The sequence below is a fragment of the Platalea leucorodia genome (assembly GCF_965183815.1).
Source record: "Platalea leucorodia genome assembly, chromosome: 6".
Taxonomy (NCBI): domain Eukaryota; kingdom Metazoa; phylum Chordata; class Aves; order Pelecaniformes; family Threskiornithidae; genus Platalea; species Platalea leucorodia.
This window is the reverse complement of record NC_138828.1, coordinates 64,277,376-64,300,379: the sequence shown is the minus strand read 5'-3', so window position 1 is coordinate 64,300,379 and position 23,004 is coordinate 64,277,376. Positions and strand designations below refer to the sequence as shown.

General features: G+C 40.0%; 1 protein-coding gene across 3 annotated transcripts in view; it reads left to right on the top strand.

Moving 5' to 3' along the window:
* Positions 1 to 355: 355 nt before the first annotated feature.
* Positions 356 to 23,004, top strand: part of PCDH7 (protocadherin 7) — a gene marked incomplete at both ends in the record, with an annotated part of 283,334 nt that continues 260,685 nt past the window's right edge. For all 3 annotated transcript variants that reach the window (XM_082315017.1, XM_082315016.1, XM_082315015.1), the window contains one exon: positions 356 to 3,553. In XM_082315017.1, coding sequence (XP_082171143.1) covers positions 356 to 3,553 — 3,198 coding nt within the window. The remainder of the gene's footprint in view (positions 3,554 to 23,004) is intronic.

The window sequence follows — 23,004 nt, the reverse complement described above, 5'->3', positions numbered from 1 at the left end:
TACTCCTGCTTTTATTGCAAACCTTGCAAAGTGATTACAGTAAAATCAGAGAGGAGGAGGAGAAGGGGGAGGAGGAGGAAAATCCCATCCTATCTACCGAGATGAATCTTTAAAAAGCAAAATACACTGTCCCGTGAACTGTAAGTATATCGTAACTGGAAGGCAGGGAGAGCAGCAGAGGAGCCAGCAGCAGGGTTTTGACCACCAATTGAACCAGCCATGAGACAATAAGTTTCCAGGAACAGAAGGATTTTATAATTGATCACCCGGACGCTCAGCCTCTTTGTTGGCTTCTCAGGGGAGTTTATTGGGGGGCAGGGGGGAGTGAGAGGAGGGGGGGGTCGGTGCCAGGAAGATGAAGAAGATGCGGACTCTCCTTGGCTTTGTGCATTGCTGCTGCTGCTGCTGCTTCTTGCTCCTCCTGCCTCCGCCGCTCTGGGTCAGCCTGGCAGCGGCCAAGCAGCTCCTGAGGTACCGGCTGGCCGAGGAGGGACCCGCCGACATCCGCATCGGCAACGTGGCTTCCGACCTGGGAATCGTGACGGGCTCCGGAGAGGTGACATTCAGCCTGGAATCGGGCTCCGACTATCTCAAGATCGATAACATGACCGGGGAGCTGAGCACCACGGAGCGGCGCATCGACCGCGAGAAGCTGCCGCAGTGCCAGATGATCTTCGACGAGAACGAGTGCTTCCTGGACTTCGAGGTGTCGGTCATCGGCCCCTCGCAGAGCTGGGTGGACCTCTTCGAGGGCCGGGTCATCATTCTGGACATCAACGACAACACCCCCACCTTCCCTTCCCCTGTCCTCACGCTGACCGTGGAGGAGAACCGGCCCGTGGGGACCCTCTACCTGCTCCCCACCGCCACCGACAGGGACTTCGGCCGCAACGGCATCGAGCGCTACGAACTGCTGCAGGAGCCCGGCGGGGACGGCGGCCGCCGCGGGGGCGGAGGGGGCGGCGGCGGCGGCGGCGGGGGGGGTTCGGCCTCGGCGGCCTCCGAGAGCGCCCTCTACCCCGGCGGCAGCAAGCGGCGGCAGGAGGCGGACGCGGCGGCCCGCAGCAGCGTCTTCGAGCTGCAGGTGGCCGACACCCTCGACGGGGAGAAGCAGCCGCAGCTGATCGTCAAGGGGGCGCTGGATCGGGAGCAGCGGGACTCCTACGAGCTCAGCCTCCGCGTGCGGGACGGCGGCGACCCGGCGCGGTCCTCGCAGGCTATCCTGAGGGTGCTGATCACCGACGTGAACGACAACAGCCCCCGCTTCGAGAAGAGCGTCTACGAGGCAGACCTGGCGGAGAACAGCAGCCCCGGGACCCCCATCCTGCAGCTGCGAGCCACCGACCTGGACGTGGGGGTGAATGGGCAGATCGAGTACGTCTTCGGGGCGGCCACCGAGTCCGTCAGGCGCCTGCTGCGGCTGGATGAGACCTCTGGCTGGCTCAGCGTCTTGCACCGCATCGACCGGGAGGAGGTGAACCAGCTTCGCTTTACAGTCATGGCTCGAGATCGGGGCCAGCCCCCCAAGACAGACAAGGCCACAGTTGTGCTGAATATCCGTGACGAGAACGACAACGTGCCCACCATTGACATCCGGAAAATCGGGCGCATCCCGCTCCGTGACGGGGTGGCTAGTGTGGCTGAGGACGTGCTGGTGGATACCCCCATCGCCCTGGTGCAGGTGTCGGACAGGGACCAAGGTGAAAATGGCGTGGTGACCTGCACTGTGGTGGGCGACGTGCCTTTCCAGCTCAAGCCAGCCAGTGAGGGTGAAGGGGAGCCGCAAAACAAGCGCAAGTATTTCCTCCACACCTCAGCCCCTCTGGACTATGAGGCTGTCCGTGACTACAATGTGGTGATCGTGGCTGTGGACTCAGGCAGCCCCAGCCTGTCCAGCAACAACTCCTTGCTGGTGCGGGTTGGGGACACTAACGACAACCCTCCCGTGTTCAGCCAGGCCGTACTGGAAGTCTCCTTCCCAGAGAACAACTTGCCTGGTGAGAGGGTGGCCACGGTGGTTGCCACGGATGCCGACAGTGGCAAGAATGCCGAGATCACCTACTCCCTGGAGGCCTCACCCCTCTCCTCAGAGGCACCAGGTGGCATCTTCAGCATTGACCCTGACTCCGGGGATGTGTCGGTGCAGGCGGTGCTGGACCGCGAGCAACGTGACACCTATGAGTTCCAGGTGACGGCCCGGGACAAGGGGGTGCCATCACTGCAGGGTTCCACCACGGTGGTGGTGCGGGTGGCGGATCGCAATGACAACGAGCCACGCTTCATGCAGGATGTGTTCACTTTCTACGTGAAGGAGAACCTTCAGCCCAACAGCCCTGTGGGCATGGTGACCGTGATGGACTTTGACAAGGGCCGCAACGCTGAGCTCAGCCTCTCCATCCAGCCCGGTGACCATGACCAGGCAGCCAGCATCTTCTCCATCGAAAATGACACCGGAACCATTTTCTCCACCGTCTCTTTTGACCGGGAGCAGCAGACCAGCTACACTTTTAAGGTGAAGGCTGTGGATGGAGGCGAGCCACCACGCTCAGCCACCGCCACTGTGTCCCTCTTTGTGATGGATGAGAATGACAATGCACCCACGGTCACCTTCCCTAGCAACAGCTCCTACACCGTGCTGCCGCCCTCCAGCAACATGCGCACCGTGGTGGCCACCGTGGTCGCCACCGATGCTGACACCGGTCTCAACGCTGACCTCAACTACAGCATCGTCGGGGGCAACCCTTTCAAACTCTTTGAGATCGACTCGGCCAGTGGCGTGGTGTCACTAGTGGGCAAGCTGGCCCCCAAGCACTATGGCCTGCACCGCCTTGTGGTGCAAGTGAATGACAGTGGGCAGCCGCCCCAGTCCACCACTGCCCTGCTCCATGTCTTCGTCAACGAAAGCCTGTCCAACGCCACCGTGGTGGAGAGCCAGGTGGCCCGCAGCCTCCACACGCCCCTGGCCCAGGACATTGCTGGCGACCCCAGCTACGAGCTAAGCAAGCAGCGGCTTAGCATAGTCATCGGCGTGGTGGCCGGCATCATGACCGTCATCCTCCTCATCCTAGTGGTGGTCATGGCCCGCTACTGCCGCTCCAAGGGCAAACACGGCTACGAGGCCGGAAAGAAAGACCATGAGGATTTCTTCACCCCGCAGCAGCACGACAAGGCCAAGAAGCCCAAGAAGGACAAGAAAGGCAAAAAGGGCAAACAGCCCCTCTACAGCAGCATCGTCACCGTCGAGGCTTCCAAGCCCAACGGGCAGCGCTACGACAGCGTCAACGAGAAGCTCTCAGACAGCCCTGGTATGGGGCGGTACCGCTCGGTCAACGGCGGCCCGGGCAGCCCCGACCTGGCCAGGCACTATAAGTCGAGCTCGCCGCTGCCCACTGTCCAGCTGCACCCGCAGTCCCCCACCGCCGGCAAAAAACACCAGGCCGTGCAGGACCTGCCCCCGGCCAACACCTTCGTGGGCGCCGGCGACAACATCTCCATCGGGTCGGATCACTGCTCCGAGTACAGCTGCCAGGCCAGCAGCAAATACAGCAAGCAGGTAAGAGAGCTGCGCCCTGCGCCGCCGCGGTCCGCGCCCCCCCCCGCGCAGCTCCCGACGCGCACACACACGGACACCCCCCACACACACACCCACATCCCCCCCCCCAGTGAGGGAGCGGCGGTGCCCGCCCCCCCCGCCTCCCACACCGGCACAAGCAGACACGACTGCCAGGTTCAATGACCCGTTCAGCCTGGTATCCTCGCCCCCCCGCCCCCCTCCGCAGGCAGTCAGGCGCCCGGACCAACACACAGGAAGGAGAGTCAGAGATCTTTTATTATTATTATCATTTTAATCATTCCCTCCGCTTTTCAGACCCGGCAGCCAACCAGCCCGTCCGTGCAGCCGCACCGACGGGGGCGCCGGCGGGACCGCCCCGCCGAGGCGGCGGGCGCGACGCCCCCCCGCAGGCGCAGCGGCAGCCGGCCGCGGGGGCGGGGGGCGGGCCGGGGACTCGGTCACCAGCCCAGACAGCGAGCTGTGAGGCAAGCCGAAACGCCTTTATCAGCCGCCCGCCCGGAGGCCAATCCCGGCGGTTGGGGGGGCGATAGGAACCCCCGGTCCCCCGCCCGCCCCCGCGGTCCCGCCGCCCCGCCCCGCTCCCGCCTTCGGCGGCCGATGGCGCTCGCAGCGGGCGCTTCCCCCGCCGTGATGCTTTCCCAGCCTTAGGGACAGTGAGCTCCGGCTGAGGAGGAAAGTTTCGCCTCGGTAGCCAGGTGTTTTGGGGAAAGGGGGTTGCTGCCTGCCTGACGCTTCCCAAAGCTCTGGGTGAGAGTGGATTTGCAGCCGCCGCGCTGAGGCGTTAATGGCTGTAATTACCAGGCCGTTCATTAGGACCGAAATGCTTAAATAATCTACAAAGGCTATCTGCAGTCTAATTTACACCACAGAGACTGCACTCATTGCAGCAGTTGCTCTGAAGACACATAAATGTTAGTGAGCTTAGAATCGCACCCCAGTATGTTTTCATTGCCTTTTTTTCCCCCTTGTACATCCCATAAAATTCACTAATTCAAGCTGAGACGCCCTAATTTGCCAGCCCAGCTGCTGCATAGCTCTGGCTGTAGAGAGTGTGACTGCCGTGAGACCTCTCAGAGCGAGGTGTGCCTTCAGGAGTGCCACAAAGTGCCTGGCTCTGATCTCGGCTGTGTTGGTGGAGATAGGTTCAGTGAAGCTCCGGTAGCCCAAAACTGGTGATGGTAGGGACTTCTTTACAGGCCTTAAATTACGGATAGCACGGAGGAGAATCAACCTCCTAAGTGTCTGTTTTGTTTATTTTATAAGACACATATGTAGCCTAAACAGAGGTCACTTTTCTTTTGGGGGAGTGCTTTTTGGGTGATGGGAAAATGAAATGCTTAACACCTGGTGATTTCCATTACATCTTTCCACGTAAGATAATATTCTGAATGTTCCCTCAGCTACAGTGCATGTTATACAAGAATCTAGAGATAAATGAATGCTGATTCATGTAAATACAGAGCCAAGTCTGGAACAGGGAAATTCTGACTAGTTTGACAAAAATGCTTTCTTTTCAACTTATTAACATGCAAATATGGTACACTCTGACATTTTTTTATACTTTGAAACGTCTGCTAGTCTACTACAACTGAAGTTTTACAATGTGTTGCCAGTATTTGCATTCTGCTCAGAAATACTCAAAATACTGTAAAAGAAAACGAGTTATATGAGCCACTCAGTCTTCCAGATCACCAAAAAAAGTGTGATTGATGTACTATCTGCCAGTATTTTTGTGTATGTTGTTTTACAAGTGATACTGATTTATAGAACGTTTGACAGTAGTTTCTGGGTGATACATTTCATTAGCTCTCTCCTGCAGAGAACATTAAAATTTCAGTTTGAAAATAGTCTGTATAAAATACAAAGTACTAAGAAAGTTCCTAAGCTTCCATCTACTAAGGCTTATTAAGCACATAGTAATTATGCCATTTTAGCGAACACTGGAACAACAAACTAGCAGTGGAACCTATGCTAATCAGATACTACTTCTTTCTTGCTGCTGCAATTCATCTAAACATATGAATTATAAACTGACAAAGTGTAATTTATTTTCAGTGTAAAAGAATGACTTGCATGCTAAGTGTAGGGATGGTAAAGGATTACACCATACAAATGACTATTTTACTTGATAAAAAATTTATTTAAGATTATATTACAGAAATATGTTTTGAATTAACATTTTTCAAGGATGTATTTTGATATACATTAGAAGACTTTTTAGCAGAAGAAAATGGCTTTATTACACTTTTACTTGCATCAATCAAACCAAAAGAAGTACAGGCTGAATTGCTCCATTATTTATCTAGTCCAAAACCAATTCCTCAGTGTCGATAGTTTTCCTGTGCTAAATATTTAGTTTGCTATGAAGGTTAGTTTACCTGAGTAGTTTATAGCAAATATTCTAATGCCTTGTCTTTTTATTTTTAAATAGGTAGACAGTCTTTGCATACTTGTAAAGCATGCACCTAAGTTAAAGGAAGTGTCCAAGAAAACAGTAAAGGTTCTGCCAAACAACAGACTTTATAGGACAGACTATCAGGCACAAAACTTCGTTACCGCCTTCCTATGGGTACTTGCCAGCTTGTTGCTGAGTGGCATTTATATAGTTTTGTTCACGCTTTTGCATAATAGTGGGGACATTAAGACATTTGCATAAACAATACGTAGACTTTTCACATCTCAAACACTGACAGTGGAGCATTTCTCAGTTTATCAGGCAAAACACATGAGGATTTTTAACACCCAAACCACGTGGAGCTCTTGTTCATCACGTTGTTAGAGAGAAAGGTGAAGCAGTTGCAGATAAAGGGTTCTGATGTGGTGTGTATCAGATGGTTTCGTAGTTCAGCTGTACAAGTGAAATAGAACCAGTGGCATATTGACATGACTATGATAGGGAGACTCGTTGAAATCTCTAAGGCTGCCCTTATTTGCTGATTGGCAGTTCCCTTTGTTCTAAGGAGACATTAGAAGGTGTATAAAGTTTTAGAACAAATAAGTGGACACAGCAGAACGTACCTGCTCTAAGTTACTGGAGATGAGAGCAATACTAATTTCCCATTAGTGTAATTAGAATTGGTAATTGATACTTACATATATCTACAATATAGCAGTCAGGAAATAAAGTCTCTACTTACATGACCGACTGGTGTACCCCAGTGAATACGAGTTGTTTTCATTCTGATTATTTGATACTTCCTTTTTAATGTAATGCATTGAATTTCTTATATGACTTCCCAAATAAATCTTGTTTGATACAGTACTGTTAGGAGAACTTGAGTGGAGAAAACTACAAACGATTTGTAACTCTCCTCCTTCTTATGTCAGGTGTTTTATATAAAGTTTAAAACTAAATTCTGTATTCAGTAGACTTCTGACATTTCACTGTCACTTTTTTTAGAAGATCTTTCACAAGTTTGACTCCTATTCTTGTCTTATTTAGCATGGTATTACTCTGAAGTATTCTTTTGGCCTCCCGTTTATCAATTCTCTCCTATTCAGGAAATCACTAACATATCTACTTAATGGCAAACAAATGTTTAAATCACTTAGTATTCCATAGGTCTTAATCACTTGCCAAAAGCTAAAGCTGTACAGAAGTGTTTTGCTGAATGGGGATGAGCTTAAGGAAGTGTTTTTCTGGATCACAGATTTAAAATCGGAACCCTCCAGGTGCTGCACATTGCCTGTGAAGAGCCCAGGTACTACTAACTTCCAGCAAAGACAGCCAAAGATAGGGAAAGCTCAGTGCTTAAGAGGAATCACTTAGCAGCTTGGAGGGTTGCATTCTTAATCATAATTCTAATAACAGATTTTAATTGTAAAAAATTGTTTATTTTCTCATGTTAGTTACAGATATATCTTTATAATAAATGCTGTTTTCTCTACTTCGTTTCACAGTTCAAAACAGTGGCATATGAGCAGGTTTATTTCACTGAAACTTTTAATCACAAATATGAGATTAGTATGTTAACGACCATTGTTTGAAGAACAGGCCTTTTAAACCCTGTTTACATGTTTACATTTTTTGCCCATCATATTTTCTTGGTTTCTTTTTTACTTGCTCTGCTCAACAAACAATGATTACTGATTACTTAAAACACTGCAGTTGTGGTGGTGTTGGTTTTTTTTTTGTTTGTTTGTTTTTGTTTTTTTTTTTTTGTTTTTGTTTGTATGTTTCCTTGGGTTTTTTTAAGATATATTTGTCACCATCAGTAGAATTAGCAGAACCAGTACAGGAATTTTGGAGGAGCATTATTTCTTTGCTTGAGGTGTTGGCTTCCTGGCCAATTCTGTAATCCTTTATGAATTAGCCCTATGCCTTTTCTCATTGGAAATGTACTGTTTAGTGAAGAAAAATGTTTATCATACCAGAGTGTGCTGAACACCCTAGTCAAAATTAGATGCATTTCCCGTAAAGTCTTATTTCCATGAAAGTGAAATATCTAGAAATTAATTTTTGAGAAAATTCTTTGTACAGTAGCTGGTTCATTTGTTTCATAACATTTCAAACATTAATCAGTCTGTTGCAATGTAGAAACATTTTGACTAGTTGGTTATCATGTATGTGAACTGTATCTATGAACTAAATGGGTCAATTTCCTCATAAATATGCACGTATAACCAGCAGCCTTAATAGGATCCAAAATTCATCCATTAAGGGGGCAATCAGGTTAACCATGAGGGAAAGCATCATCTTTCTTTACCCACATACACACAGAGACTTATCTCAAAGGCTGCTTTTTATAATCACAAAGCAACTCTCAAGAATAAAGTTTTTCACAGCTTTCAGCTAAGCAAATGTTCTACAGTATAATAAGCATAAAAATAACAATGTTATGGTAGCACTAAGTGCAGTGTAGAGAAAAAAACGGTAACATTGTCATTAAGTATAAACATTTACATGGGCAACTTCTTTCATGCATTTAACTTTAATACTGTTTGGTGCAAAGTGTACAGAAGTATATTTCAATTTTCTGTTCTCAGTTTGCTTTATATTAAATACTTCACAATTAGTTTTTAAAGGTGCCCCACATTTGACCTTCAGTAACAAATTATGATGAAAGAGGGGCTAATTAAACATGAAATAGATGGATTGTTGATGCTTTTATTATCTTTAACACACAGTGTTCCACTGATAAGGACAGCCTTTATTTTCTCCCTCTTCAGTAAAATAATCTTGTACAGTGCGCAAATGACTAAGTTACGACTGAATCATTCTGCACTCCCAGGAGATGTACAGAGCCAAAAGGGACAGGATCTGAGTAAAGGAGGATTCATGCTCTGAATAAGTAAAGAACTGTACTATTATAGGCAAGGGGTAGCAAGAAACATCTTTAAAAGGATAGAATCTGATTTATCAACTCAGACAGCTCTCTGGCATTGTACATACCGATACGAACCTGGGTTATAACCATGGTTAGCAGTTTGACTATTGCTGTGTCAGTCTTTGTACTGTAGCGGTGTATTTCTGAGCGTATTTCTTTGTCTCTCTCTCTCTTTTTAAAAAATGTTTAGTTGCCTTATTTTCTAATATTGGGATATTTGCTAGTTTGACCAACTGTCAGCTGTGTTTCAGAGAAATACCTGTCCTGCAGCTTCAGGCACATTTTCCTTTAAGGATTTTCCTTCAAAAGTTTTAGAAGGTTTATGTAGTTAGTGATTTGCTGGGCTACTTTAAGACATAAAACTTAACAAATTGGTTTTGCATTAAAATATAAAAGAAAATCAACAGACTTCAGAAGTAGTTAGCATTGTGCTTATGAGTCAATTAAGTAAATCCTTCACAAGCACTGTGAAGTCTTCACTATATTTGCTGAACATTTTAGTATTTAATTACTAATCTTAACAGGACACATAATTTTCATTTTCTTTGTCTGTATATACAGGAAATATTGATACAGACATATGAGCAATTTAGTATAGTATTTAGCAGGCTAGTTTTCTAAGCAAGTCTGCTTCCAATAGATATTTAGAAACTGTTAAAGTTACAAAACAATTTCCTTCTTTCAGTCTTAGGCTGCATGTAACATGTTCCGTGTAATTAATGTTCTACATTTCTCCATTTTTTTTATTTATTACATTTTGAGGTGTTTTTATCTTACTGTGTGCTCAGGCAATGCTATTTCTGTATTTTTCTCCCCTGATTTTTCTTTCCTAGAAGAGCAGATTTGTTGTCTGTCTGTTATCAGATTTTGGACTTTGCTAGCATATACTATATATTCATTTTAATCAATAATTAAAACAACAAAAAAATAGACCAACAGTTACTATCCAGAATCAAAAGAAAGTTTTTAATTATTATTATTTTTGTATATAAATTTGCATTATTTCAATTTTTGAATCAAGATTGTAAAAGAAAACTCCAACAATCCTATGGGCATATATCGAGTTTATTGACTGTGCAGTTTAATGAAAAGTGTTTCGGTAATGTGGACTGTGCAATTCAAGTTATTCTAGCACAGTAGCACTATAAGGAGAACTTTTAAAATACTGTTATTAAAAATATTTTAAATTATTTTCTTTCAGTTGATAACACAATACTCAGTCCTATCAAGCCTTGCTAGCTTCCTATCCTACAAAATGCATGTCGCTCGGTAAAGAGTAAAAATGAAACTCACCTATATCCTGTATCCTTTCATGTTTTTTCTTATTTGTACTAAGTTGCACGGTTTGAAATTTTTAAACCTTAATTAAATGTAAGTAAAAATAATTTGTGAATCTAAGGTCTGAGTAAAATGCAGATGAGATAAAATTATAGGGTCCCTTTGGGTTTTGAATTCTGTAAAAAAATGTCTAAGGAGAGGGGACAGAACATACACGTGTTATGAAAAAGCTAGGGCTGACTTACTGTCTTCCATATACTTCAGGCAACAGAGACTTCCCAAGGTCACTTTTATTTTGCTGTTGTGGATGACAAAATATCACACTAATGCTGGACTAACTAAGGTTAGTTGGGGCATCTAAAATGTGATTTACAACAACAGAAGAAGTCAAAGGAGGATTTAAAACTTCTTAATTTCTTATTTTAGTGCAATTTCCTCTATAAATATTTAACTGAGAGCAGGTCGTGAACAGATGTCAAAATCTCAAAATGTGATTATACCAAAGTACCAGTTAGTCCAGTTCCTGAATGATGTCAGTGACACACATTGGAGTTGTTCAGCTGTGTGGAACTGTGCTTAACATGAGTCATTTGCTCACTCTTAGGTACCCATTTTCACTGACAAGAGTTATAAAATTAAAATTAAGAGCAACTTTTGACAGTATTCAAAAAATAGGGAATAAGTTTGATATATAACATATATGAGCAGTGTGGAGGAACTGCTTTATTATTATTTTTTTATGGAAGGAGACGATGGGAAAACTTAAGAGTAAAAGTTTTGTTTTTTGGAAGTTTGAACAGAAGTAATATTCTGGCCACATTTAAAAGTGAAAGGTATGTAAAAGTGATGTGCTTTCTTTTTTTTATTGTTTATATCAATCAAACAATCCTCTCGTTTAGGTAACACAGCTGTTTTGCAATCATTAGCTTTTAAAATGCTGCAGCATAACCCCAAAAGTATATTTTAATTTTACCCAGAGTGGATCACAAATGACACAATTATTAGAAGCTGAAGAAAAGCATTATGTTTGTCTTTCAAAACTTAATTTACCTTATTAACTACTGACAAGAGTGAGTATATTTTTAAAGGCAAACATTGTTCTATCAGATGAGATTTTGTTACAGATTTTATGTTCTGAATCAAATAACCTAATGACTGAGTTTGTAATCCTTGAATGAAAGAAATATGTTGAAGTATTAGGAAGCAATAAAATTAATATTTATCAAAGTACCTGATATAGGGTCTTTTATTATCTACAGATAATATAAAATCAAATTATAGATAATGTAAAGTCAGTTTTTTAAGACTAGGTACAGAAGGTAGGTACTAGCTGACATGCTGAAAATCACTTAGAGAATATGTGGTAGAACTAGAATATAGAAATACTGATTTCATCTGCCAAAAATTCAGAGAGAATTTTATCTTGCAGCCTTGTCTGAACCAATTCCTTTACGGTATCACATTGTAAGCAACAAAATATTTGTCACCTGACAGGATAAAAATTCCTGCATTACATGGTCACATGATGATTATGGAGAATCCTCCAGAAACTCCCTGAAAACTAGTTTCTTGACTGGGTTTGTGGCCAGGAAATGAGTGTCTTTTGTGGTATGTGCCAAATGTTTTCTCTGTGGTAGCACTTCTCAGAGAGAAGCAGGGGGGGCGGCCGTAATTTATTCTATCTACCCATGTATAGGTGTAAAATATGAGAAGTAGTCCCTACTTCCTTTGGATACCAAATCCATGTGAGGCAGTATTGCTTTAACACATTCTCAGAGACTTATCCTTTATCAGGACAATACTTTTACAGGGATACAACTTGATATAGAATTGTGTTTCTGAGTTCAGTGTTATGCTGAAAAAAGAAATAAAGGAAATTATGGAGACTGTCATGGTGTTCTGGGTGTGATTCAGCTATCTAAACATATGCATTTTAGTGTCACTTTAGATACCCTAAAGTTTCTGAGATATCCGCACAGAGCTGCACAGACAGGGTGTATGACACAAGAACTAGGTGTCTTCTGGGACACTCTTATGTAGCTGCAGCTCAAGGCCAAACAAAAAAGCAATCACTAAATCCCTTGGTTTATCTAAAGAAACAATAATTAATATAAAATTAAGCACTCTGTGAATGTAGTGCATTTTGGCAAGGTTGAAAATTATTTTTCCAGTAAAAACTTAAGCAGAATTTTCAAATGTCTGTGCTATATACATGCCTATTAATAGAACATGCATGTGCAGATATAAGTTCACATATATACTGATGTTAACAAGTTATTTTTTAATTGACACAAACTCTTTCTGTTTTCACAGAAACAATACTGACAGCAGTTAGCTTAACTGCATTTCCATTCATCTTCACACCTCTCAGGCTGATGTTTATCTCATGTTAGGTGAAACTACAGGTAGTTCCACAAGTCAATCAAGCTTAACTAATATCAATTGCTGTAAGTTAAATAGGGTGATATAATATTCAGAGACTGCTTTGTATTAATATAAAATATAGATACAGAAGACCAGTTTATCAGTTTGGAAGTTATGCATCAAATCTCCTGCATTTAACTTATCAGCATGTATATATGTATAATTTGCAAAATATCAGAGTACGTTTTCATCATGTGTTACATCCAAATGTAAAGTTATCTTTGTAACAGGCTCTGGGAATGATGTGGCTTTAAGGACATTTCAAAAAGTATGATTTTATTGTTAAACACATTCTTACTCAAACTAATGGTACAGCAAGAGTATATGGCAAGCTACCTTTGTTCAGGTATTAATAATCAGGTAATAATTAAACTATTAGTTGCTTCACCTGGCCCCAACATTTTCACAGTGATATTTTAAGTCTCTGTTTTACCATCTTTACTGTTCACAACTTTTATGTCTGCTGGTTTCAACATACATTTGGTCTCATTCTGCATCATGTCACTCTTGTGCTAAGTGAAGTTACATTGTCATAACATTTGAGTAATGAAATGGTGAATCAGTTTCCTTATTTCCATCCATGTGTTATAAATTGGTTATAATGACATAACGTGTGCCTTGTGTGATAGTGAGAGAGGATATCCATCATTCTGTTGAATCAGAAAAATGCTATTTTCAATGAGCAAGTAATTATGTTCCAGTTGCAGCACAAGTTTACAGGACAGTAAGTGATTTCTTTGAGGGAGAAGTATTTGTTTAATTTTCAAGTAATGCCGTGAGTTCTTTTGCAGAAGGAATAATTGCACTTGAAACTAGAAATCTCTACTTAATACAGGTCACTCATGCTCAGCCACTGAACCTCAGCCCAGATCTTGGGTAAGATCTGTCATGTAGATTTAGAAAATTCACTCAGAAGGCTCCCCTGACTATATACTGAGTTTTATTCTGCTTCCTGCAACTTAAGGACCTGAATCTATCACTTTATTTTAATGGAATTTTTCTGAATATGAATAGAATTCAGCTATTTCTGGCACAGGTGTTAATTCATATGAGTAAAAGTGACAGCAATGGGTGTGAAACAGAGCAGTACCCATTTTCGTGGTGGCTTTCAACTATGAGCGTTTTTCCTAGAAATTACAACAGGTAATCTGGGTCATGTATTTTACCCAATTTATTACTATATACATATATAATAGAATAGAATAACGTATCTGAAGTATCTAACAACAGTGCAGATAGGAGTAGTACTTTATAGGAATGAGAAGCAGCTACCACTGATCTGCAGTAGGTGTTTCACCAGGATGTAGGTTTATGTAACGGGTAGGTTCATTCAGTAGGCTCAGACTTGACTCTGGCAGCTCCCTTGAGCAGATATCAAACCAGTATAGGTTGGTGTAACACAATAAGTCATCCTGTTTAAATTCTCCAAGTCCATACGTGGAATTGTATGTTACTAAAAAAAATTGCTGCTTGTGATATTTTTATGTGCTTTTTTACATGAATTTAAAGAAATACACAAGAGAGATTTAGTTTAGAAGTGAAGGAAACTTGTGTAACTGTTTGCAAAATGGCACTGCCTTTGCTGTTCTGTGTTTTGCAGAGATCACTGGACGCTTATGTAATTTGTCCTATCTTTTTTGTGCAACACCGGTTCTTTAAATATTTATTTGTGAAATGTTGCTAGTATTCTGTATCTTTTTGGTTGTTCTTTAGTGCAGAGGAAAAGATAAGCAACAGTGTGAAATTCTTCTGTGCTGAATAAATTAAGAAGATTTTCTCTTAGTTATATTGCAAAATATTTTATCACTTATGTGACATTCAAGGAGACTGGAGGATATTATATTCAATTGGCCATTCAGACACTGCCGAACGAATTGAAAATTCATCTTAGACTTTCTAATACTGAATATTAGTGCACCTTTCTGGGAACCTTGAATGCTAAATTTATGTGTTTTTTCCTTTACTAGTTCTTAATTAAATATATAAAGTGACTGAACTCTTCAAATTATACAGTAACCTTCCTGGAGAATTAATGTTACAGAAATATGAAAGGACTGGCTAAAACATCACTCTATCAAATGTTTCTAAAAGGCTTTATGTATTTATAAGACTTCATGATCTACTATTGATGCAAATTACTAAGGGTAAAAGAAAATCCATCTGTTATAAAAGAAAAAAAATAAATTAAGTAAGTCCAAGGATTTGAAAGACTTAGCATTAAGGACTACGAATTCATACTTTGTGATGGTTTTATAGTAATTGACAGTAGAAAAGATTTCTTTTTAGCATTCACAATGTGGGGCTTTTTTTTTAATCGAATGAAAATGACTTTGCCATAAAAGCTTCTCATGTAACATATCCTGTTTCATTTAATAATTTCATATTCTTCACTGAAATGTCTCAATTAAAATATGACCTACACCATTTCATGTTGCATTGGGCATTACTAGTTTTGTTATTATTACCCTTACATTTAATCAAATTGTCTGTAGTTAAATAAATAGCATTTCATCAAGAGCTGTTGGTTTTCAATCAGCTAGGAAACAGATTACTGGCATGAGAACAGATCTAAGGCTAGTGTCTCCAATCTGCAACTAATTGTGCGCTGATAATAGTACTGCCCACAGGCAAATCTTACTCGCTGTCCTGATCTATGATAGATTTTTCTGTACGTTAATATTAAATCAGATGGAGACATTTTGTAATACCGTTACAGTTACTATCTTTAACCTTTCCTTTTTAATTTGAAATCTATACTGTTTGGAGATACTATCTCTGTGTTTCATTTCTGAAAAGAAATGAGGAAAAGAAAAATCTCAAGGAAAACATAATACCTATGCTTTTTTCTTTAGCTTCTCCTCTTAAAATGGTCACTTCTATAGGAGATAAAGTACTATTGATATTTAAGTAAGTATTTACCTGTAAAATCACATATTCTACTGCTTGGATCAGAGGGGAGAGGAACTAGTGCTTCACTCTGGCTTGGTGGTGTGTGGGCTCGCTGGTGTGAGTGGGGGTCCCAGAGTACTCGCTGGGTCAGCTGCAGACCCACATACTAACCACTTAACCACATACGCAGATTACTGCATTAAGACGTTATAAACATTCACATTTTTCCAGTATGAAGATGATGAAGGTGACTACTGGAGTATGTAGGAGCCCTTGTATTGCACCAAGACTCCGTCACTCCAGGCTCTTCACAAATGCAGAACATACTGCAAGAGATTCTTTTTAAAAAGGGATACATAGAGGGTAGAATAACACATAGTGTAGTCAGCACATTATAGTCCGCTGAAAGAAAGCTGTCTTCTGGTCTGTGTACATTGTTCTTGTGAAATTATTCCAACAGTTTGAAATCTGTTTTTTCACCTTGCTAGTTAGGCAAACAGCTCTTCACTTTTTCACTAAAGCAAGTGGGAATTGTTCACTGTCACAAATAATAAATAACAAGAGTACCCGATCTGCACAGCATGGAAGTGATAAAAACACATGCTTATGAGTGCTTGAGATTTCACAGCTATTAATTTTGAACTTTTTGATTGCAGTTCTGTTTTACAAGAGTGAATGCTGTTAGGGCAGCAGTACACTGTGACAGTGAAAGATTATGACAACATGCATTTATCATTATGAGCTTGATAAATTCAGTGTAAGAGATGGTCAGAAAATGCCCCTAAACCTGAAGTCACAAAATGCATCTTGCCTTCACTGAAAATTTAACATTTTTTTATTACTGCTAATAATCTTGAATACTAGTTTAATACTAACATGAATATGTTTGAGAAGGTTTCATTGTGCATAATGAAATGTAGAGGACTTATCAATGTTAGTGAATTCCTTAACATGTACATTGAGGGACACTAGGAGTTTATGTGCAGAATGCTGTTGTGTATACAACATGTATTCACACACAGAAGGATCCTTTACAAAAGGCCAATAAATACTATAGCACATTTGGGATTAAAAAAGTTAGAAGGACTCTTCAGTCTTTGAAGATTTTTTTTTTTTTTTTTTTTTAAAAGCACCTTAGCATTTAAAGTCTAAATTACAAGTTTTGCCTAAAAGTATACTCCCCAACTACTTCTGTGTAAATCAAAATGTAAAAGGTCATGTCTTCCATTTTGAGATTGCAGTATTCACAGTGTGATAGGAGTGTTTTAAATCAGAAACCACATTTTTGGTTTATGGTTAGAAACAGGGATTATTAACAGTATTAATTAGGCATCATTTTGGAGTGGTGTACTGTAAGATAGCAGAATACAAAGAATCTGAATGCTGAATCTATAGTATTTATGTTCAAATTTCACAGCCATAACAGAAAGATAAGAAGAAAGAAATCCTATGATATACAGTAGAAAAAGTCCTGAATAAGGGAAACAATTGAATAAGAATATGTCTAGAAATGTTAATACTAGGTAAGATTTTTTTTATCTTTATCATTCCAGGGAAGCCATCTCCAGCCTTTCTAAAATCCTGATTGAGCTGGTAGTTTTTTTCACGTTTTCAGAATATCATCAAAGCCATGCTAATCTGGACCAAGGGCATGTCTCAGAGTGCTGGAATCTCTGAAGAAAATGTTTTGCTGTCTTTCCTGTTTTTGACATAATACAGATTCACCTCAAACTTTTTAAAAAACATATAGAGAGGACAGTTTGTTTATTTACAAGGCAGGTGTTATAAGTTGCAATCAACAGTTTCTAGTTCATCACAAGATTAATAAGAAAGAATTGCAGATCCAAGAGGCATATGCTGTCAGTGAATGTCTAGCTCAATAATTATGCAATCTGACTATTGACTGCAATAAGTTTCTGATACGTCATAATGTGTATCCCATATTTAAGGCATTGTAAGCTTATAGTCTGGAGGAGGAAAAAGGACAGTCTCATGAGGAAAGGAAATCCAGCTTGTAGTAAGTACATCTTTCTGCCTACCACTTTTTTTCTGTAGTGGAAAACTGCAGGTATTTGTTTTGTGCTCCCAAAGGAAAGGCCTAGCATTTAAGCAAGACTTTTCACATAGTAAAGGAGAATGGTTCTGTCTTTTTCTTTTTTCTTTCTTTGTTTCTTTACCCCCTAGAATTTTCTTTGGAAACCGGGGAGAAGACCTATTTTTTAATCATTCTAGCACTCTAGTTTCTGGCGAAGTCTTTTATTAAATAATTGAAAAAATATTTTGGGATAACTTTGTCAAGTAAAACTGATGCTCTTTACCTTTCTCTTCATCAAAAGCAATGCACTTTTAAGACACTGGGGGATATAGATAGGAAAGCTGCATCTTTCTGTGCTTTTAGGACGGCCTACTTTTTTTCTACGCTTTTCTTTGGAATGATTTTGAAGGGACTCTTACATGAAACATAGGCTAGCAAACTAATACGAAGAAATAAAGGAATAAAACAAAGAGAATTTGTGATGGAAACAATTGCTTCCAACAGTTTTTCTCCCTGGGTTTTCTTTTATTTAAACATGAAGATTCTCATAAAATAAATTAGTCTACTGAACCTTGAAACAATCACTGATATGTTGACTTTATGAAGAGCTGTTTTGAGAGCCAAATAAAGTCAATCTGTTAAATTGTTTGGCTTTTTGGAGGAAGAATTTTTCTTTAGGAGGCAGTAGAATATATATACTGACATATATGGGAATTTTACTCACGTATATTGTACCTTGTTGTCCTATAGTATCTGTATTCTAATCCCAGTTATTGTGCTCTGAGTTTTCAGTCTCACTGTCCCAGTGGCAGTGTGAAGATTTCTAGATTTTCATTTCAGTCTCTGTTCTTCCCACCAAACGAGTTTATTTTTCTAATATAGTAGGAGTCAGATACTACTACATAGTAACGGGTCAAACCTTAAGAAAATGTGGAGACTGAACATTATTTAAATTCTGTTCTTTCTGCTGGATTGCAGAAAATGTTGGACATCCAGAAGTGTGTTACTATTAGTTTCTTGTTGTTGTTGTTTTTTTTTTTTTAATAATTAACTTCTGCCATAAACCCTTAAATACTTGAAGGTCTGAGCATATATGGTGAAAGGTAAGACAGTGAAGACAGGAAAGATCTTAATTTACAGAATTTCCCTGTCCCATAGAATAGCAGTACATGTCTATATGACATTTTGGACAGTTTTCCAAAAGAGGGTTCTTTTCACTGTTGTAATAATGACAAAACCAAAACAAACAAGAACAAAAAAATTTCCCTAAATCAGGCTGGTTTCTGTTTCCATGAATCAACATCCCGCATTAAATTCAGAATCAGTCTGGCAAACACCTATGGCTGACCTACGCTGTAAAGAGTAAACAGAGGAAATGTCAGTTTTATGACTAATCCTCTGTTTTTCCTGAAACCTTTTCTTTCCAAAAGAGGCTTAAGTATTTCGAGCACAAATGAAATAGTGCCCATCTTCTCTACTTTTCCATAATTCAAGAGCTAGGAAGCCTGATTTGTGAGAAGCTTATTCTGTGACTTTGTGTGTAATTGACAGTGAAGGGGGAAAATGAGGCAATGTTACGCCTTTGCTAGCTCTTTTTAAAGGAAGGAATACACTTACTCATTAATGATCCAAGCTATGAATAGATTCATGGTTTATAGCACAGCCTTAGAGGGGGTGAGGAGAATTTAAGGGTTTATCACACAGCCTTAAAGGGGGCTAAGAGAATTTAAAAGAAAGATATTCAGACTGGAAAATCCTGGGTAAACATTTACCTATCTTCTTGGCAGTTCATTATTAAATTATATGTTGGCATTTTGCAGGCACAGAAAGAAAAGAAAGGTACAGACAAAGGAATAGAAACACACCGATGACCTATTGTTAGAGTTTAAGCAGAATAAATGATTAGCATCTAAAGTACAGAGCAGAGGTAATAAAAATCATTGCAAACTACTATCCACAGTGCATAGTATCCAGTAATACAATTCAGTTCGTTACATTACTGCATGATGTGGTACTGTATGATGCAGTATTATTATTCTCTCTCGGTGTCTTGGGCTTAAACTTGTTCAAAGTCTTGGACTAGTTCTAAACAGTAGATGTTTCATGATGACCTGCAAATAAATCCATTGTTAACAGGGTGTTCTCATGAGTGTCCTTTAACATAGGTTCGGATCTGTCTTGTTCTAGACATGCCCTCAATATTACGCTTTTGGTTTCTTGTCTATAAGAAGTGGATAATAGCATTTTTTTGCTTCACGAGGACGTTACAAGTTCAGACAGAGGTCAGTAATGGAACCACTGTTCTTGCTGAGTGCAGAATTTTGTCCGCACTGGATTCTAGACTGCAAGTCAGAGTCCAAATGCTGTGAGAGTCAGGTTCCCTGATCTGGTTGTGCTGTCATACATCCTGAGGGAAGTGCAAGCAAGCACAAATTATAAGGTTACTATATTCAGCTTTTAGAAATGTTAGGGTACTTTTTGTAGGATGGTTTGAAATTACTCTGATGAAACGATAAATCTTATAATATTTATTGAGATGGCTTACAATACAATAGTGTGTGAAGTGTAATGGATTTCAACATCTTAACAGAGATTAAATTTGGTTCTCTTGTGGACATGGTGTCTGTTATTAAATTTATTACATGTTTTCCTCCTGTTTACATCAGAATTAAATTCCTATTTACTGATTTATGTTGATAGTAGGATAATATATCTCTACATTCTCTACATCTTAATCTATATTTCATTATTGAAATATAGTAGATGTTTCAGCCTAATATTAGAGCATAGTGGTCTTGTTTAGCACTATTAAAATAAGCTTAACTTCATGCACATTGACTGTACAGAGAAAAGGTTTTCAAAAGTTCTCTGTATGAGTCTAACTCTGTGTTCCCTGCAAAGATTTAATTAACTGGGGAAGAACTATGCTTAACTCATTTGTATGAATGTATTTTAATCAACAGAACTGTTGTTAGATCCCTGTATGTACATTAAGTTAAGTTCTCAAGGTAAGAATGAGGTACAAATGCCAATTTTAATGAAGAATCTTATTTTTTAAAGTTTGTTACTTAAAGGTGTAGTTTGGCCCTTAGGCCAATTTGTCTCACCTCAGCTTGCTTGTCATCTAGCACAAGTTACTTATCTAGGGCCACTTCAAAAGAAGAGGTGTAGATACCTTCCGAAGTCAAGTTATTCTATCTACTTTAGGTATGTACTGTCTCCTGGACCTCTCTCTCCATTGATCACAGAAGAAGAGTAGCTTAGGTGGCTTCTAGGTCACTGAATTGGGATGAGATTCCAGCTGTACTGGGATTTTTCAGAAGCAGACATCAGTTATGATTTTACTGAGTGTGTGTTATATTTCATCTGTGCAAATGACTGTGCAGACCTATAATAAAAAAAATATTTTAAGGTATTTCTGTATGTTTTGACTGTTGGAGCATGGAGAAGTTGACAAGCATATTTGGTAGTGGCAGCAGGTGGTGGGAACACAGGGAATAGGCCTGCTGAAGGAGTGCAGCTATGCATCCTTATGCCCTCTCACCTGTTGGCTGCATATGCTTTCTGGAAATGTGGGAAATGATTGGGGGAGTTGGGAAAGTAAGCAAAATGCAGGTACTTTATAGATATTGTCTCCAGATACCAGGTTATGTCATTGTTTCTAAAAATGGTAACTAGCTCTTTACCATAGTTATTTTAAGTAAAAAGTTACAATGATGGAAGTCATAGCAGTGATGTGATGCTGTCCTGATACAAGAGGCTGTGAGATCATCATCAGGATTTATGCATGTTTTGCTTTCACCTGAAATTTGCAGAATTTTGATGTTTTGCTTTGTCCTTTTGCCCTAGGCAATCTTTATGGTGAGTAAACATCAGAGTTAATTAAAAAAAAAAAAAGACTTGTAGTATTTATTACATATCATAAATAACATTGATGGATTTTGTTGTTTCTGTATTCAAGCCTAGAAAATGAGGAATATGCAAACTGAGATACTAGGAAGTATTTATAGACTTCCTAATAACTAAGATAACATGCAGCAGCCACAAGTTTTTAAGCTGTTTTATGTTTTGTCCTCTATTTGGCATTTATCTAAGAAATATGGCTTGAATTCTTATAGTCCAGTGAAAATATCAGGTAGATTATTTTTATGTCATAATACACACACAGAAGTTGTATATAAATGTGCCAAAGACGGTTGTTTTTTTTTTTCTGTTGTGATTGTAGGAACATCTGATTTTGATGATGCGGTGTTTCTTCTTTAATCATAATGTCAGTGCTGAACATTATGGAACAGGTTTGGTAAATTTTTCTCTAAGTTGAACCTCTTCAAGAAGAAAAAGGGAAACAAGAATGGGATGGAAATATTAGCAATACTCATACTCAAAAAGTTAATAATAACAAAAAAAGTGAAATTGTAAAGGTAATTTAAAGAAGTTCAAAGAAATCAGATTCCTGTTTGTAAGATTAACCTTGTTTATTTGCAAAGTAATTTGTGAGAACTGTGTGTTTGATAAAAAAATACTATCCTGGCTTTGTGATAACACAGTATAGCATTTTGTTATAATTTCCGCAGTGTTCCTTATATTGTGACTTTATAAAAACTGCTTCTGTTATTGATCTTTCTTTACCCTTAAAATAGGTAATTTATTTGTAGAAATACTAAACAAAGTGAAAGCACAAATACAGTTGCTCTAATACACAAAGTTTTCATTTTGAAAACAGAAAAAATATGGTGTTCTCCATGTCAGACTAATATATTTCCAAAATCTGTGTCTGTACATTCAAAGTCACATCCTGTTCCCTCTTTGCTGAGCAAAAACTGACAGTTTTGAGGTAGAAAAAATCATGGGATAGATCAAGGAGATTCAATTGAGAAAATGACAAGTGTGCATTTTTGTTTCCCTAGGGGAAAAAAACACCCAATACTTGGAAATATTTGCACACAAGAATACAGTGGCTGTCTGAACAGGGAGATAGAGGTGCATCCCGAATCTTAACAGAAATGGTTCAGAGGGGTCCATCTGACTAACACGGATTCTTATGTCCTTAATAAATGTCTGCCTAGCTGCAGATGAGAGCTATACGGGATGTCATTGAATATGTCTTTGTGAAGAGTAAGATGCTGTGACAGAGAGGTCCTTACAGACTCTCTCAGTGGCTACAATAAGGAGCAGTAACTCAGTACCGTGAGTTTTTACGGCAGATTCTGTAACTGTCTTATTTCACACATGAGTTGTGTAGGACACCAGGATGTGGTGGTTATAATATGATTGCTTATACGTGACCTATAGACTGTAGGTTTACTCTCCATGCCCAAACAACATAATATATAGGTTGCCTGGATTTTGAATAATCAATTTTAACTTTATTAACCTTTATTTCTTCAAAGATAGGTGCCTCTAGATACTTCTGACACATAAATGGTTATATTGCATAAATAAACCTCCTCTTATTGGTCAGCTTTCACAAAATTTTT